This window comes from Oikopleura dioica, chromosome PAR (genome assembly GCF_907165135.1).
Source record: "Oikopleura dioica chromosome PAR, OKI2018_I68_1.0, whole genome shotgun sequence".
In the NCBI taxonomy this organism is placed as follows: domain Eukaryota; kingdom Metazoa; phylum Chordata; class Appendicularia; order Copelata; family Oikopleuridae; genus Oikopleura; species Oikopleura dioica.
This window is the reverse complement of record NC_137293.1, coordinates 15,017,801-15,033,266: the sequence shown is the minus strand read 5'-3', so window position 1 is coordinate 15,033,266 and position 15,466 is coordinate 15,017,801. Positions and strand designations below refer to the sequence as shown.

Below are 15,466 nucleotides of genomic sequence, written 5' to 3'. Positions count from 1 at the left end.
ATTCTGAGTTCCGGCCAGCCAGATTTTTCGAGTTCTGCTGAGTTCGAAACACTCTCTTATGCTTTAAAGCGGGTTAAAACTGTAAAGATTGGTATCGAAGTGGATTTGTGGAGAGTTTTCCGTCTAATCTGAGGCTCAAGCAAGCTTAGATGGGACCGCCTTCCGCAATCTTACAGTAATAACGATCATTTAGTTTTGGCGTGAACTTTGTAACAATGGCCAAAAATATAGAAGCAAGAATTTTCTTCCGTTAACTAATTCAATTTCTTCAAATAAAAGCTATTTTTTTAATAATATCTCTTCAAAAATCAGTTGTTATTATAAAGCCATACCTTGAAAAGAAATGGAACTGCTCGAGCGCCGGAAACAACCGCGAATGTGCAAACAAGAACAAAAAGGAAAGAAATCGCAGTTTGAATGTTCATATTTTATACTAGCTCGATTTGTTTGAATGCATTTCAAGCTGACCCCTTCGCGAATTTAAAGCCTCGGCTCGACACCTGGTGGAGCGCGCCTCAGACGACCGAGGCGCTAAATCTACTCTCATCCATTCCATCTTTGAAGATCGTCAGCAGTTTTATGATTAATCTTCTTGTCAAGATAAGGGATTCGCTAGTAGTTATAGTAGTGACTGTTGTTCAGGCGTTTTTCTCTGTCGCTCATTGGCTGATGAAAATGGATCACTGTTCCCTGGCACTCACGGCCCGAGGCGGCTCTCTGGCCTGGTTTTGCTCTTCAGACTGCAATGTACTCATGGTGGGGATGACCCAAAAGGGATGAACCCAAAAAATGGATGATCCCAAAAAAGGGATGAACCCAAAAAGGGATGAATCATAATTAGTGTTAGTTCGATTTTTCCATACTAAATTGATAAAATATTAAAATTCAATTTATTTACATATTTACATATTTATACATTCAACTAATCATATTTTAGGTTTATGGTTCTTCGACTCAACAAAAATAAAGAAAAAAGAAGTTGCTGTGCTTTCAAAAGTGAAAAAGTCCAAACTGATCTGTTGGCTTGAAGCGAGAGTCGCGGATGTGCCAGTGCTCCGCCACACATCTGGGCCCCGCCGCCACCGCGCCCGGAGGGGATTATCTCGACTATATATTCCACCGCTGCTCTGACATTTGAGCTGTCTATTTTTACGTTACCGTAAGTTCCATGTGCCATTTTCGATTTTTATTCCGTTTTAAGATCATGTGTCCTGGCTTCTCCTGCTGTTATGGACACGATGACAAAGATGTCCAAGTGAACGTTCTCAAGAGTCGCCAAGAGCTCAACAAAATTGCTCAAGCTCTTTTAGCTGATGAAAACGCTCGTGATGAGATTCTGACAAAAACTGGATTCAAATACTCTGGCGTCAACGAGGGAGTCACTCAGCCGGGCTTTGACATAATTCAAATAGTCACCGACAATTCTTGCTCAAGCGACTTTTGCCGCTTCAAGCACAAATACTTGATGGACTTGATTGATTGCAACGCTTACCAACCCTGCGAAGAATACCACTACCCGGAGGATATGACCATTTTCAAGTTGCTTGATCGAACGCCAAAAGAACGACTTCCTGCGGAGTGGACTTTGCCAAATCAGTAATCTGTCTCTCTTTAAAACTCGCTGCTGCTACTTCTACAAAAAATTTTAAAAAACCATAAAAATAAAAGTTGTTAAATGTTTAACAAGTTTTTTAATTGAGTTGCTTTTGAGCAACTCAAGTTTACTATCCACACCGCACTAGCAATTCCAGTAGCATATTTTCACTAGTGAAATCATAAAAGAAAACTAAAAAGAAAACTAAAAAGTAAACTAAAAAATTTATAAAAATGAAACTATATTTACAAGAGTATACAGTGAAGTGGTAATCAATGTGCAAGCAATAAAAAAGGCAAAAATATATGCAATTGCCATGGTAATATACAAGTAGATGATATGATGACAAAAACCTTCAATAAACTTGATCATCTTCTTCTTTCTTCTTTGGGCTTCTTTTTCTTCTTTGCTAAAAACAGTTAATTGAATTTGATGAAGAGTACCGTTTTTGCTTCGCATAAATATGGTTGAGCAGGTGATCGAAACGCGCCGCCGCTACCCTCACTCCAGGTTCTAGCAATCTTCATTAACAAGGTGCATGCAATCAGCATATCACGCTGCTAATTAGGGTTATTGAGATGCGATAAGAAAACTTTTAGGTCAACCAAAATTTACGGTTGAAAAAGTAAAATTTAATCAATCATTACGTCAATACTTTCTGGCTTAGAAAATCGAAAATACTATTTTCCACTAAAAGCGCTCGTAAGCAATAGTTTTTGAATCAACTTTCTCACTTACTTTTTCCTCATTTCCAAAATGAAACGAGATGCATGTTGATGAGCAAGTTCCTGTAGCCATACGAAAAATATTCTTTTTAAAATGAAGAGCGACAAGTCGAATAACCAGTGAAGCCAGCATTCTCTGAAATAAAACTGTTTTTACAAAATTATTACTGTTTTAAAATGAAATCGAGAGTAACGTCAGAAAGTCCTTTGAAAATCAAGCGTTAAAATAAATAAATAAATAAATAAATAAATAAAATGAGGCAAAATGAATGTAAATGATAAAGCTTATAAGGTTGTCAAACAAAATTTTTATTACTGTGCTAAAATGAATTCAAAATTCATATCAAAAAATGCTTTGAGAAGGAAATTATTAAAATACAATTCTGATGATTTAATGAGATGAATAAAATATTTACAGTGAAAAAATGTACAGTGATTAAAATGTTCAAAAATGCATATGTTCAAAAATGTACAGTGAGTTTTTTTTCTAATTTACATAAGGGCAGTAATCATGAAAAAAGTTACAACTACCCAAAAAGCTATAAACAGATAGATTACAACGTTTTTAAGAAAAAGTCCAAGCCAAACAGCAGCAACAAAAAGAATTGCTGTCATTATTTTCTTGAACATTTTCTTGAGCATCTTCTTGAACATCTTCTTGAGGATGTTCTTAAACATTTTCTTGAGCAGCTTCTTGAAAATATTCTTGAGCATCTTCTTGAACATCTTCTTGAGCATCTTTTTGAACATCTTCTTCTTTTCTTCTTGTTTTGTTGATTTGATTTTGATGACAGGTAGCGTTTCTTTCGCGCATAAATACGGTGTAACAGGTGATAAGAACAGCGCCGCGGCGAGCAGGGTGCAAGCTGATTTTGAGAGGGTTGCTGTTAATTAGCGCTTAATTGACCATAATGATGATGATGATGAGCTGCACATGTTATTATGCGCAGCCGCCGCTGCCGCCCGGGATTCTAAGTTCAAGAACATTTTCAGTATATATAAAATACTGGTGTAGTATAACTTGGGCCTTTCAATAAGCCGGCCACTAGATGGATGATGATACTGTATAAAAAGCGACGTTTGAATCGCTAGAATTCAATTTCATTGGCATGAGCGATCATATACCAATCGAAAAGCAGCAGCAGCAGCCAAAACTTCCAGCTCTAACCAAAGACGAGCAGCCAGGCAGCCAGTCTTTGGAAATGAATCCTCGCGATGAAAACAACAACGACAATGGTGTCGAGGAGGACGCCAATTCTACTGCGGGCGAGCCTCCCCAGAGCCCAATGCGCATTATAGATGACAATCTTCTCCTCGAAAGAAACCACGATGAGCTACGAGTCCTTGCCGATCACTACAGTAGCAATTACGAAGATTACGAAGGAGTCATTCATGAAAAGGGCTTTACATTGGATAAAAATGGCATTCCTACAGTCACCCAAGAAGGCCTCGACATTATTCAAATTCTCGAAGATGGCTCATGCGGCGATCCAATATGCGAGCTCAAACATCAATGGATTCAAGGCGTTTCTTTTAGCTGTGACAAAAATGTGCACTCTCCTGATTATCCACAAGAACTGTACATTTTCTACGCTACTCAATGCACTGATAACAAGCGAGTTCCAAAAGAGCTCCAAAAATAAACTCTTTTCTCGTAAATAAAATAGAAAAATTATTCAGAATGAATCAACGTAAAAAACCTAAACTGTCCTACTGGCCTCCGGTCAAAAAAATCGTCGATAAAAGTCACCCTGAGTTGGCTGTCTTGGCACGAGAATGGCTCCAGCATCCTCGTGATTTTGCCACTGTTTTAGATTCTACTGGCTTTGTTCGCCCACCCTCTGGAGGTCAAGGTTGGATCACTCAATCGGGCTACGATGTGGTCAAAATACTGGGCAACTGTTTCTGCCCAAATCCGATCTGCGCTCTTCAACGACACTACATCAAGGAACTCGAGATCATGGGCTTCAACGAGTGCATCTGGCCTGACAATTCAAAGCTCTACATTTTCAATGCACTTGATGCGACCCCAAGCATTCTTCTGCCTGATAAAAAATAAATTTGAAAATTGATTTTTCTCTCTGTGGGAGCTGCCTTTCATAATTGACTTTTGCAGATTGATCGTTAATCGAAAAACGTAAATGCACATGCTGAGCGTCCGTATTTATATTACGCTCTCGCTCTTCAAAAATAAGAATGAAAATCACTTTTGAAAATACTCAAAATTTTTGCAAGGGCGATTCGTGGTGCTGTCCATCGTCTCCAACCCTTAGTCTCTTTTTACGTCAAGTTGAAATTCTTGAAGCGGTCCTCAAAGAAAACGAAATCACGCTGAAAAAGTGGAAAAAGCGATTTCTCAAATGGGACAGTTACCGTCACCACTCGCCTGCTCACCCATGCAACTACAAACGACCGCAAATGTTGCAAATGATTCGCACCAAAATGGGAAAATGCTTGCAGCAACGCGATCAAGTACAGCGAGGACTCACCCGACTCAAACGCAAAATCTACGACCTTCTTGCCTCTTTCCATCCCGATAATCTGCCTCTTGATAAACTTGTTTCGGCGCAAAAGACAAGCAATAAAGAGTACAGACACATTTATTCATGTTTTGTTGTTTTCTCAGTACCAGGAGTATTTGGACACGTAATTCGCGTCTTGTTTTTCTCGTCGTCGTCTGAGCTTGAGTTGCTGCAGTTCGATTCCGATTCTGCAGATGATAGAGCGCGGCGTTTTTCTTCTTGCATCCGCATTTCTGTAGTTGTCCGCAGCTCGCGAATAACACCAATTAGCAGAGGATCGTTGTTGATGTTGTAGGAAATATAATTATAATGATGTTTATTAAAAATTATAAGTCCACGATCATATTCCATACCGTGTTTTAGCTTTTCTTTCATTTTGCGACTATATGGAAGATTTGCGCGTGTAATCGCCTCATTCAGCGAAGCTGCTGGGTAAAGATATGGGTCACCCTCGGCTTGCCACAGCCGATTGTTTTCATTTGGAATAAATCGCCGCGGCTCTTTGCCGATGCTATCTTCGACAAAATCGAGATATTCATAGTAAGTTTCAATAGGAGCTATTGGACCTTCCTTAGCTTCCTTTTCAATCGCTCGTTTAGTTTCTATTGGGGGCTCAGTTGAACGATCTCCCATTTTCTCCCGATTTACGGAAAAGAATGATTTAAAATTAATCCGGCCTCTTTTTTATTTCCTCCGTCTCCACGTGTGCTTAATGCCAGGCAGTATGATTTTTCATACTTTGGATTAGATCTTGGGCTAAACAGTAGTTTCTCGAGAACATTTTATTTTTCTCTCTCGAACATGCATTTTCTCTCTCGAACATGCATTTTCTCTCTCGAACGTCCTTTTTCCAGGAATTCGAAATCTCTAGAACACATGTTTATGACTTGCAAAAATTAAAAATTTGTCAGTCTTGAGTTGTTCACCGAAGGGAGAAGACGCAAACGGCTTTTTTTCGGCATGACTGTAAGTACTTGGGTTCTCGCATAAATAATTTGATTAATAGATAATAATTAATAGAGTTAGAGTAATTCTATAAGAAATTGAAATGATCAAACAAATAATTCTAGAGAACACGAAGCGCTGCCGCTCGGCTAACCACCCTTCAAAAGGCAATCCGGGAGACCGAGGCGCACTTGAAGGAGGCCAAGCACGCTCTCGCCGAAGCCACCTCTTCGACCGAGCTCTTCTCGTCCTCCTCGTCCGATGGGCTCTCCGAAACGTCATCCATCGAATCTGTGGAAACTTCACGAGGCGGCGGCGAAAAACTGGTCGACAAGATGAAGATCTGGAAAAAGACCCCCGCCGCCAAGAACACTCGCCGATCCGGCACCGAAGAGGAGCAGGCGCCCCCGCCTGGTACCTGTAAGTTCATTTTTCTTATGTTGATTTTTATTTATTTATTTATATTTTAGCACGAACCGTCCCCGTTGAGGCACCGGAGCCGGTGTATCAAAAGGACTTCAAGGGGGAGCCCACCACTGAGCTGATCGTTCGGATGCTCACCCAGGACCTCTGCGCCCGCGACAAGGAAATCATCAAGCGTCGCGCCTGGGAGATCGAGGACACCTACAACCGTCGCTTCAACAACCTCTGGCGCGATCTCGTCGAGTCCAAGGTCAAATTTATGTTTTTGACCAAGAACGGTCGCGCTTTCAGTTTCAAGGGGGATGGATGGAAGGACAACTAATGGACTCAAGCTTTCTCTCGCGAGAAAGCTTTTTTTTCATTTATTCCTGCGCTGAAAATAGCTGCAAATAAAATTTCTTATAATTTGTACATTTATCTTTGTCTTTATTGTGAGAGTGAGTACATGCGGTGAGATAATGGGTTGTGAGAGATAGGAAAGTGAGAGAGATAAGTGAGTGGTCGAGTAGAAGTCTTGATGCTAAATTGAGTGTTCGGAGCCGTCGGAAGATGATGAATCGCCATCGAGCAAATGGTCGTTGATAATGATTCGTACGTTGTCGCAAAGTTGGGTTACTTTTTCTTTCAAATTTGTTACCGTTGGATTTTGGGTGAGATTCGCCCAGTAGCTGCAGTGAGTAAAACAGTGCTCAATTACGGCTACTCGTGTCATTATCTATCATATTTAATTAGCGCTTTTATTTTCAATATTACCGGAGTAATTCTGGGCAAAACTTCTTCCACCGTAAGATCGAATTCGTCATTTGCAGCTTGGTAAACCTGCTGCGAGAATTCGTTTATTTCAAGTACAAATTCCTGAAGCATGCCAAGTGAATGGACGTGTATTTGACCGGCCATTTTATCCTGTCGGGATTTATAAAAATCTAACTAAACTAGCATCAAACGCGCCTTTTATACATGTCCCAAAATATTCAAGATTTATCATCCTCTTTTGCGATAATATTGAGCGCCAAAAACAACAATGATCATCGTCCGTGTTCTAGAAAAACTTGACTAAACGTCATGTCACTTGACGGCGCCCCCGAGGCGAGTGGGTCTTGATTGAACGTAAAATAGTTTCACTTACTTTGTAAAATGTTGATTAAAGAGCTTGATTTTGTTGACACTAGCGAGGTCACCTTTCCTTTTTTTGAGATTTGCTATCCTCCTCGTGGAAATCGAATTTTGCAGATTGTAAGATGCCGTGGAAAAATCCGACGCCGAGTCAAAATCAAATTTCATGTCGAGACAGTCTTCAATTCTGAAACCAAAGAGTTTGAGCAATCTGTACGAGTTACTCAAGAAGAACAGACACTTGATCAAGGGCCGTACTGCGATTTTCATTCAATGTACAACTGCCGTTTAGACGCTTATATTCCGTATTTGGCCGGAATGACAATCAACGAAGAGATCAATAGGGACTCCCTTTATGTGGGTTTTCGACATTATATCTTTTGGGAGGAGACGGTGCGAGAAATAACGTACAATCGTGCAATTGACCCTCAACCGATTTGTAATCAAAAAATCAAATACCCGAATCTGAAAAAACTTTTTCGAGAATTCGCGCCCCACAATCATTCTGAGCTACCATTCCGAGTGTTATTTGTATTGTACGCACAACTGTGGGCACGATCTCGCTTGGAAAAGAACCCACGATTCAGGACTTCAAACTTTGCGATCAACCACGAAGCGATCGATTCATATATTCATGATGTGCTACGTTCGATCGGAGTGCCGGATGATGAAATCAATATTTTTAAGGCTCCAAAAGATCTTTTTCTTTATCATTTGGCCACGTGTCGAGCCATTTACGTTGGTTTTAATGAAAAAGTTCGACGATTGAGCTCACACGTTTTCAACAAGTATTACGGTGCTATTTTCGAGGAAATGCCTTTCTTCGGTAGCAAGAAAGCGTTGGTGAATTACATGAAGAAGCTTGAGGAACATGCAAGGAAAAACAATTACGTTTGTGTAAGATGAAAAGTTTCTCGAACAAAATAAAATTTATTTTTGTAGTTTCAGCCTTTCTTCTTGGAAAACAACGCGGATGATCAATTGCCATTATTCAACCGATTCTATAATCCACTGAAGGAGGTAAAGGATCTTGATATTTCTGCCCGAAATCAAGACAATCCAATTCGACTTCCTGGCGAAGTTGTAAACACTCCATTCCGCTACACTCCTGTTCGATCAGTAACGATTCCACGGTGGCGCCATTATAATTTTCTTATTTCTAAAACTTTTATTTAGTGACTCTTCAGCGACGCCACAAGTTCATAGCATCAACAGTTAAATTTTCGCTGTCAACTCACTGCTCTCTAAAATCAAAATAAAAGATGAAAAAAATCTTTGAAATTGAAAGAGATCAACACAGGCATTCGTATTCATTTCCGCTTGTTCAAACCTGTCGTAATACATTTAAAAAAGAGCAGCCAGTTTTATACCTTTATCCTTGTTCCGCCTTTGATTATGTCAAATCAAAAATTTCGTTTTTCATCAAAGAAACCGTCGATAAAGAGACAGGCAAGAAAACATCTTCTGTAGTTATTCGCACGGTTGAGGACAACGGTAAGTTTTCTTGCTTTTTGTTTAGCTGTCTTAGGTGAGTTTTAGTCGCTGAAGGTCCAAATTGTGTGTTTCACGGCAGTCAGAACGATTCGCAAAAGATGTTTCCATTTCATGAATACATGCAGGCACAAACGCGCAATGGGTCTTTTAACTTTGGATTCAAGCGGATGAATGGTGGCACTGTTTTCCGCGAATTTATCTGGACACCTACTCACGAGAAGAAAAATTCCCTAAAGTGCACTCTGCAATGCGTTCAGTATCCAAACCTTCGCTACTTTTTTCAACGGCTGAATCTATTTGAGGTTTCGTTTGCTTGTGAACGTGCCTTGTTTATTGCTTATGCGCAAAGCTGGGTTCGCGGACTTTTGCTCAAAAATGTCCGATTCTCAACAATTGACGATCCTACTGTACGTACAAGTGCAATCAACAAGGAGATTGCAGCCATTCTCGACTTCTCCAATATTCCAGCAAATGAGTACAATATTTCTAAAATGACTGACTCGATGGTTAATTTTCAACACATTTCCACAGAAATGTTCTTGTACAGAGCGCCAGAATGTGGAAAAATTTTCGGAGAATATGAAGACTTGCTGAAAGAGTATTGGTTTCGACCGCTTGAGCGAAAACGTAAGTCATTTTAAAAAATTTATTTCTAATGTGTGTTTAGGAGAAGTGGTGCCGCTTTTCGATCATCGTTGTTCTCATCTCAAACTGCGCTCCTTCATGGTTGAAAGACGTTGCATCTGCTGTCCTGGGCAAAATGTCTGCAAGAAACGAAGACTTCCTAAAGAAGGACCATGCCAATTTATGTGATTTGCTGTTTTTTTTATTCTTTTCTGTTTCATGTCATAAAATAAATTACAGTTTTGTAATAAATTACAGTTTTGTAATAAATTACAGTTGTGTAATAAATTTTTATTGTGACAGGCCAAATATCCACGGTGCTCCACCAAGTCCAGGTACTTCTCCAAAGCAGTTTGACATTACTCGCGGTTGTTCCGCGTATTGAATGTCCCTTAGGATTATTACGTAGAAATAGTTGGGGATTCGTCTTTGAGAGAATAATTTCACTGCAGCATTGTAACCTTCGACTTCCCCGCACTTTGTTGCAACTGTTTTATTAATACCGCAGTCGGTATTATTCTGCATAAGCACAAAGGCAGTCATACAATTTCTTGATTTTAACCATTTTAAATTTAAAACAACATGTTAATAAATACCTGAGGGTGATAGCTTTCTTAGATTTTTCGTAAAAATGTTGCCCCACGAAGATGAGGCTCAGCCCGAGATGCCTACGACCGTATGTTAGTAAATACTCAACAACATCGCTTTCAATACATGCAGACCATTGGTCGTCAACAATTATAAGATTATTTATCTCGGAGCCGATTTTAAATGTATCGTCAACCCACTGACGAGTGGGGAGCCCTTCCATTAGAAATAATTGTTGATTTTGCAGCGGACTAATTTGAATCGGTTCAAGCCGGGGCATGAAGTAGTAAATAACATCTATGCCTCCCTTTATCCCGTCGCATTCAATTAAATTTTTTATGAAGTTAGACTTACCGGTGCCGGTTGAACCAGCAATGAAAAGAGAACAGGGGTGCTTGAACCGGACATCGGGCAGAAATTTAGTTAAATGTTGATGCATCGTACGAATCGGCCGTTGTAGGTTCCTTCGATTTTCGGAACGCTTTCGTAGACAGAGTCTGGCTTCTTTCGTTCAGCGTTTGTCGGTGGAGAATAAGAGTCCACGTAGACGACGATCGTTTTATCTTTCAGGTCTTTTGCAAGTCCTGTCGGCGAATGGAAATACTCTCGGATCTCAGTGTCCTGCAAATTCCAGCGAAACTGACTGAATGCGATTTGTATCTCGTGATTATCCGCCAACCGTTCCTGGCCTACAAAGTTTTTGTCGCCAAGTTTGTGCTGTCGCAAAATTCCAAATAGATTGTACTTTTCAGGGGAAAAAGATGTCACGCACTTTACTTCAAGCTTCAATCCAGTGAATTCTTTTTTTGCTTCCTCTTCAAGAGCCTGCATTGCTATTTTGCGGTTTGGCGAGCGAATACGGCGTATTTATAGTCAAAATTCTTGAGCTCACTTGGAGCGCTAGTAAGCCGCGCATAAAAACAGCTACTGTAGTCCTTTTCTTTTAGTTAATCTTTTTAAATTGATGAAAAAACACCTTTTCACAAAAACAACAGAAGATTAAAAAAGGTAAGTTTTAATTTAATTTAATTTATATTTTATGCATTATGATTAATTACTTTGGTATATATAATTTGATTAAAGATGCAATCGATTGATTTGCGTAAAGCTCCTTTAAATGGCGGCTGTTATTTTTCACTTTCGCAAATGTCAAATATTTGCTCATTTTGGGAGATTAATCCCTTGACTAGTAGAGTACGGGTGAGGGCTCCGAAAACGAAGGCAGAACCGTATCCAGATTATGATACCGAGGAAGAGGGGACAGCCAGGCTGGTTGCGGGACTATGCAACAGAACCATTCCTATCGGCAATGGAAAGAAAGTGGCAAGAAAAAGAAAAGGAAGAGACCCAGAGGAAGAAGAAAGAGGCAGCTCTGATGAAGGCGAAATCACGCAACGCAAGAAACTCAAAACCGGCAGCGAATTTGTCGACAACTACGACGACGAAGTTGCAAACTACAGAGACGTCGAAGTCGCCTCGGATGACGAATATGAAAACAACGAAGACAACGACAGTGACGATGCCGAAAGTGCCAACGACGACGCAGCTCAATACAACCGACGATCGACAAATAGTAGAAAAAGGCGGAGGGACACTCGATCAGTGGACAAGTACAGTAAGCAAGAAGGTCAATCAAATGCGAGGAGTTACCAGCGACCACTTAAAAGACAAAAAGATCCGGAACCGATGGTTATACTATCACCAGCGATGATTTCCGAAAATTCCGGGATTCAATTCGTAACTCAGCTAATAGGGGCAAGAAATCCGCAAACGAACGAGCTAAAATTTCCAAAAGAGCTAATCGTTACCAGATTTCCCCGGCAAACGAACACGAATCCGAATTTAGTGAACAGCCGGATGATGGTGAACCGTTTACCGATGAGGGATCAACAGCCGATTCTTATGACCAACAGCTCGCCGAGCCTAGCAAACAAAATACAAGAAATCGAAAGCGCATCCGAGAACAGTCCGTCATTGTCGAGAACCCGGCGCACAAATTTAAACGACGACGCGAGGGCTTTCAGGGCCCCGTTGGAAGCGTCATTACCGTACCTAAACCCAAGCCAAAGCCAGCCCCTGTCACAGCTAAACGAACTAAACGGGGCCGAAAACGGCGTCGAAATAGAGACGTATCTCGGAGCCCCTCGCCCGGCGCTCAATCCGCAAGCGCAGACAGCGACTCCCCAGTCATCGATACCGCAACAAACTTCTGGTCAAGATATTAACAGTAAGAATCAACAAAACCCACCATTTGCAATAGATTTATTTTACAATAAAGCGCAGCCCACACTTTATAGCGGATTTGATTTACAAAAGTTTAAACGCATGAACGAACCGATTTCACTCCATCGACCTCTTCGGACTCGGTTTACTCGAAATCCTATAGTTGCGCCGGATTTGTATTCAAGTCTTTTTGCAGATACAATAGTTGCTTACAAAAATTATGGGCCGATTAATAATAATTACAAGTATATTTTGTGTGTTGTTGATGCTCTGTCACGGCAGAGTTTTGTGCGTAAGATGATCACTAATGATTCAACAGAAACGGCAAAAAATTTGCGATCTATTTTCGAAACTCTTGACTTACCTGGTCATACATTTTTTTGTACTGATCAGGGAGGTGAATTTCAGGGAGCCGTTTCAAAGTTACTTTTCGAATGGGGAATGACACGTGTTTACATGACGGGCCCTCACAAAGCGTCAATGGTGGAACGATTCAAGTAAGTATTTTTGAATACTTTATTTTTACTCAACTTTTATTTAGTCGTACGTTGGAGGAGCGTTTGGAAAGAGCTTTTACAGCGCAAGGAAATGTTAAACGTTGGGTTCCGATTTTACAAGATGTCAATAGTGCCATTAATAATACTGTTCACACTGCGATAAATATGAAACCTGCTGATGTTCATCGTGGTAATGCACGACTACTATTTCAATACCTTGAGAGTAAACGACGAAACCATAAGCGCCAAACAAAAACCAAATTTCATGTAGGAGATATCGTAAGACTTCCACGTAAAAAACGAAAACGATTTGAAAAAGGAGGGGTTGCCAAGTGGACACGAGAACTTTTTCAAATCGCTCAAATTCATCACGGGGCTTATGTCTATACATTTTCAATACTTAACTCTAAAGGCGTAAGATTAGATCGGCGTTACTACGAATCGGAACTTAACCTTGTTATACCGTTTTCTGAACTTTCCCACCAATAACAGTTTAAATGTGCGTATATTTTAAAGTTTCTTAATTTTAGATGGCAGTTGGCTCATATCTTGTAAAACCAAGATTGAGCAGATTGCAAAATCTTTTTTCAAAAAAACGACCGTTACGCAAACGACCGCGGAAACGTCGCAGACGGCGAAGGAAAACTCGACGACCAAGAGGAGCAGGACATCGACGACGTCCACGTCGACGTCGACGACGGCGCCGACGAGCCCGCTATTAGAGGGAAGGTCGTGCAACTGTTTTGATACGGTCGATAGACAACTCTTTTATTTTTGTATTGTGATTGTTGTTTTGTTGTTATCGCAATTAATAATTTTCTCTCTCATCTACGCTCATATAAGTGTTTTAGTCAAGGAATTTAATCGTTACCGCCCATTTTTGTCAATGTTCTTAAGAAATAAGTTTGTAGGGTAAACTAACTTTTATTTTGTATTTTAGAAATATGGATGAAAATTACGGAAATCTACTTTATTTGAAAAAATCAAAGAAAACTTCGGACCCTTATGCGGGGTACAAAATTCTACACACGTCGGCAGTGGGTAACCATACCGGTAGTAAAATTATGTTCTCAATGCCTCCGGATAAACTTCCAATTAAACTTGATCGATGCATGATCCTATTTCAAATGAGCATGCCTTCCAACTTCGTTCCAGATAATGGCTTTTCTACAAAGATTATTGAAAAATTCAATTTTTACATATTGGATGATTGTATTTTTCAAACGTGGACAGATGGGCTTGAATATTTGTTTTTTAACAACTTTGTTAAAAAATTAAATTATTCACCAAAAGCTCAGGAAGTTGAATTATTTCCGGAAGGGCATTTTGATTCTTACGATGCAGATGCTTCTCAATTGCTAACGTTAATGTGTAAACACAACAATAAAAACTTGGTTGAAAATCGGCAACAATACGCATTGGAGGACTGGATTGCTTCGCCGACCAAGTGTTCAATTGGAACGTCACAAGCTACGATTCCATATGAGACTTTGTATCATCGTTACTTGGTAAGAGCTCCTATAAGTCATGGTTTGGCGCGTCAACCACGAGTGCTTCCATCTGGATCAAGAGTCAAGTTCGAAGTTGAATTAACCAACACAAAGGAAACTGTTGGAGCGCGATCAACAATGAAGTGGGGTGACTATCAAAAATGTCGCGCATTGGAAAAATATTTTTATTCGTATGATGCGGATAATAAACCGGACGAGGATTTAATGAAATATCCTTACGCCAAGGATCTGCAGCTTATTCCAGAGTGGAAGGAACATTTGACACAGAATGACTGTGACTGTAAAAAATCAAAATTTACAAGCGGTGAGTTTATTGCAATTGAACGGATCGGCGGCGATTATCTCCCAAAAACGAGGGAACACGAACTTTACTACAGAGGGAGAGCAGCAGATTCGGCTAAGAATATAACAAAAATAGAATCTACATGGCGAGCTCACAAGGTATGTCGCATGGTCCCTAAACTTGAACCTTTAGTGGAGGACAATGTCAAGTATACGTGCTTCTGGAGGAAGACAGGAAATGAAGTTGTACTGGATAGTGATACCTTGAGGCACGTCCAGATTGAAAGTGTATTCTGCACTCCCAAGAAAGAGGAAAAACCGTATTCCGTTGGTAAACATCAAGCTAAAATACCATTTTATAATCCGAGATTGTGCGTTGGAGCATGGTCAAAAGGTTATACATCTTATGTGATTGAGGTTTCAAGAGGCCTTTTTCCGGATATGATTATGTTCACGGGAATGAGTGAACGTCGTAAAGAGCCTTCTTATGATAGGTGCATTACAAGGACAACTCTTTTTGAACCAGGTTTTGAAATTCAACAATTTGAAATTTTAGTAGATAATCAACATGTTCATGGTACTCCTTGGAATAGCGCACAAGATCATTATCTGAATTTTCTTCAGCATAATGGTCGTTATGCAAATAAGTCAATAGGGGAGGGTTTAGATTTCTTCCAGTTTTGCGAACAAAACTGGTTTGTGCCGATGTATTTTGGTGATCGTCAGAATATGATGGGCACTGTTGAAGTTCGAATAACATTCAAAAATCGATTGGAGGACAATTGGTGCCCGTTTGCGATGAAATTCCCAGTGGACAATTTGATATTGGATGCGTCAAGAAACGGTAACATTCTTTTTGTAAATTACTTTATTCTTATAAAGTTTTAAGAAGCCACAGTGGTCTCAAAATCCGTACTTGGATGTA

The 15,466-nt window shown here is 40.1% G+C and overlaps 1 protein-coding gene across 1 annotated transcript; it reads left to right on the top strand.

Annotated features, from left to right (window-relative positions):
• Window positions 1-5,767: 5,767 nt before the first annotated feature.
• On the top strand, window positions 5,768-6,588 carry LOC145704832 (uncharacterized). Its single transcript, XM_081782300.1, has 3 exons — window positions 5,768-5,807; window positions 5,912-6,206; window positions 6,257-6,588. Exons 1-3 carry the CDS (start codon window positions 5,802-5,804, stop codon window positions 6,529-6,531), a joined length of 576 nt encoding a protein of 191 aa, XP_081638426.1. The 5' UTR covers window positions 5,768-5,801; the 3' UTR covers window positions 6,532-6,588.
• The last annotated feature ends 8,878 nt before the right edge of the window (window positions 6,589-15,466 follow it).

Bases quoted from the DNA above. Each gene is read 5' to 3' on its own strand.
- LOC145704832 (XM_081782300.1), top strand. The intron at 6,207-6,256 runs GTAAGTTCATTT...TTTATATTTTAG, and splicing joins GGCGCCCCCGCCTGGTACCT to CACGAACCGTCCCCGTTGAG.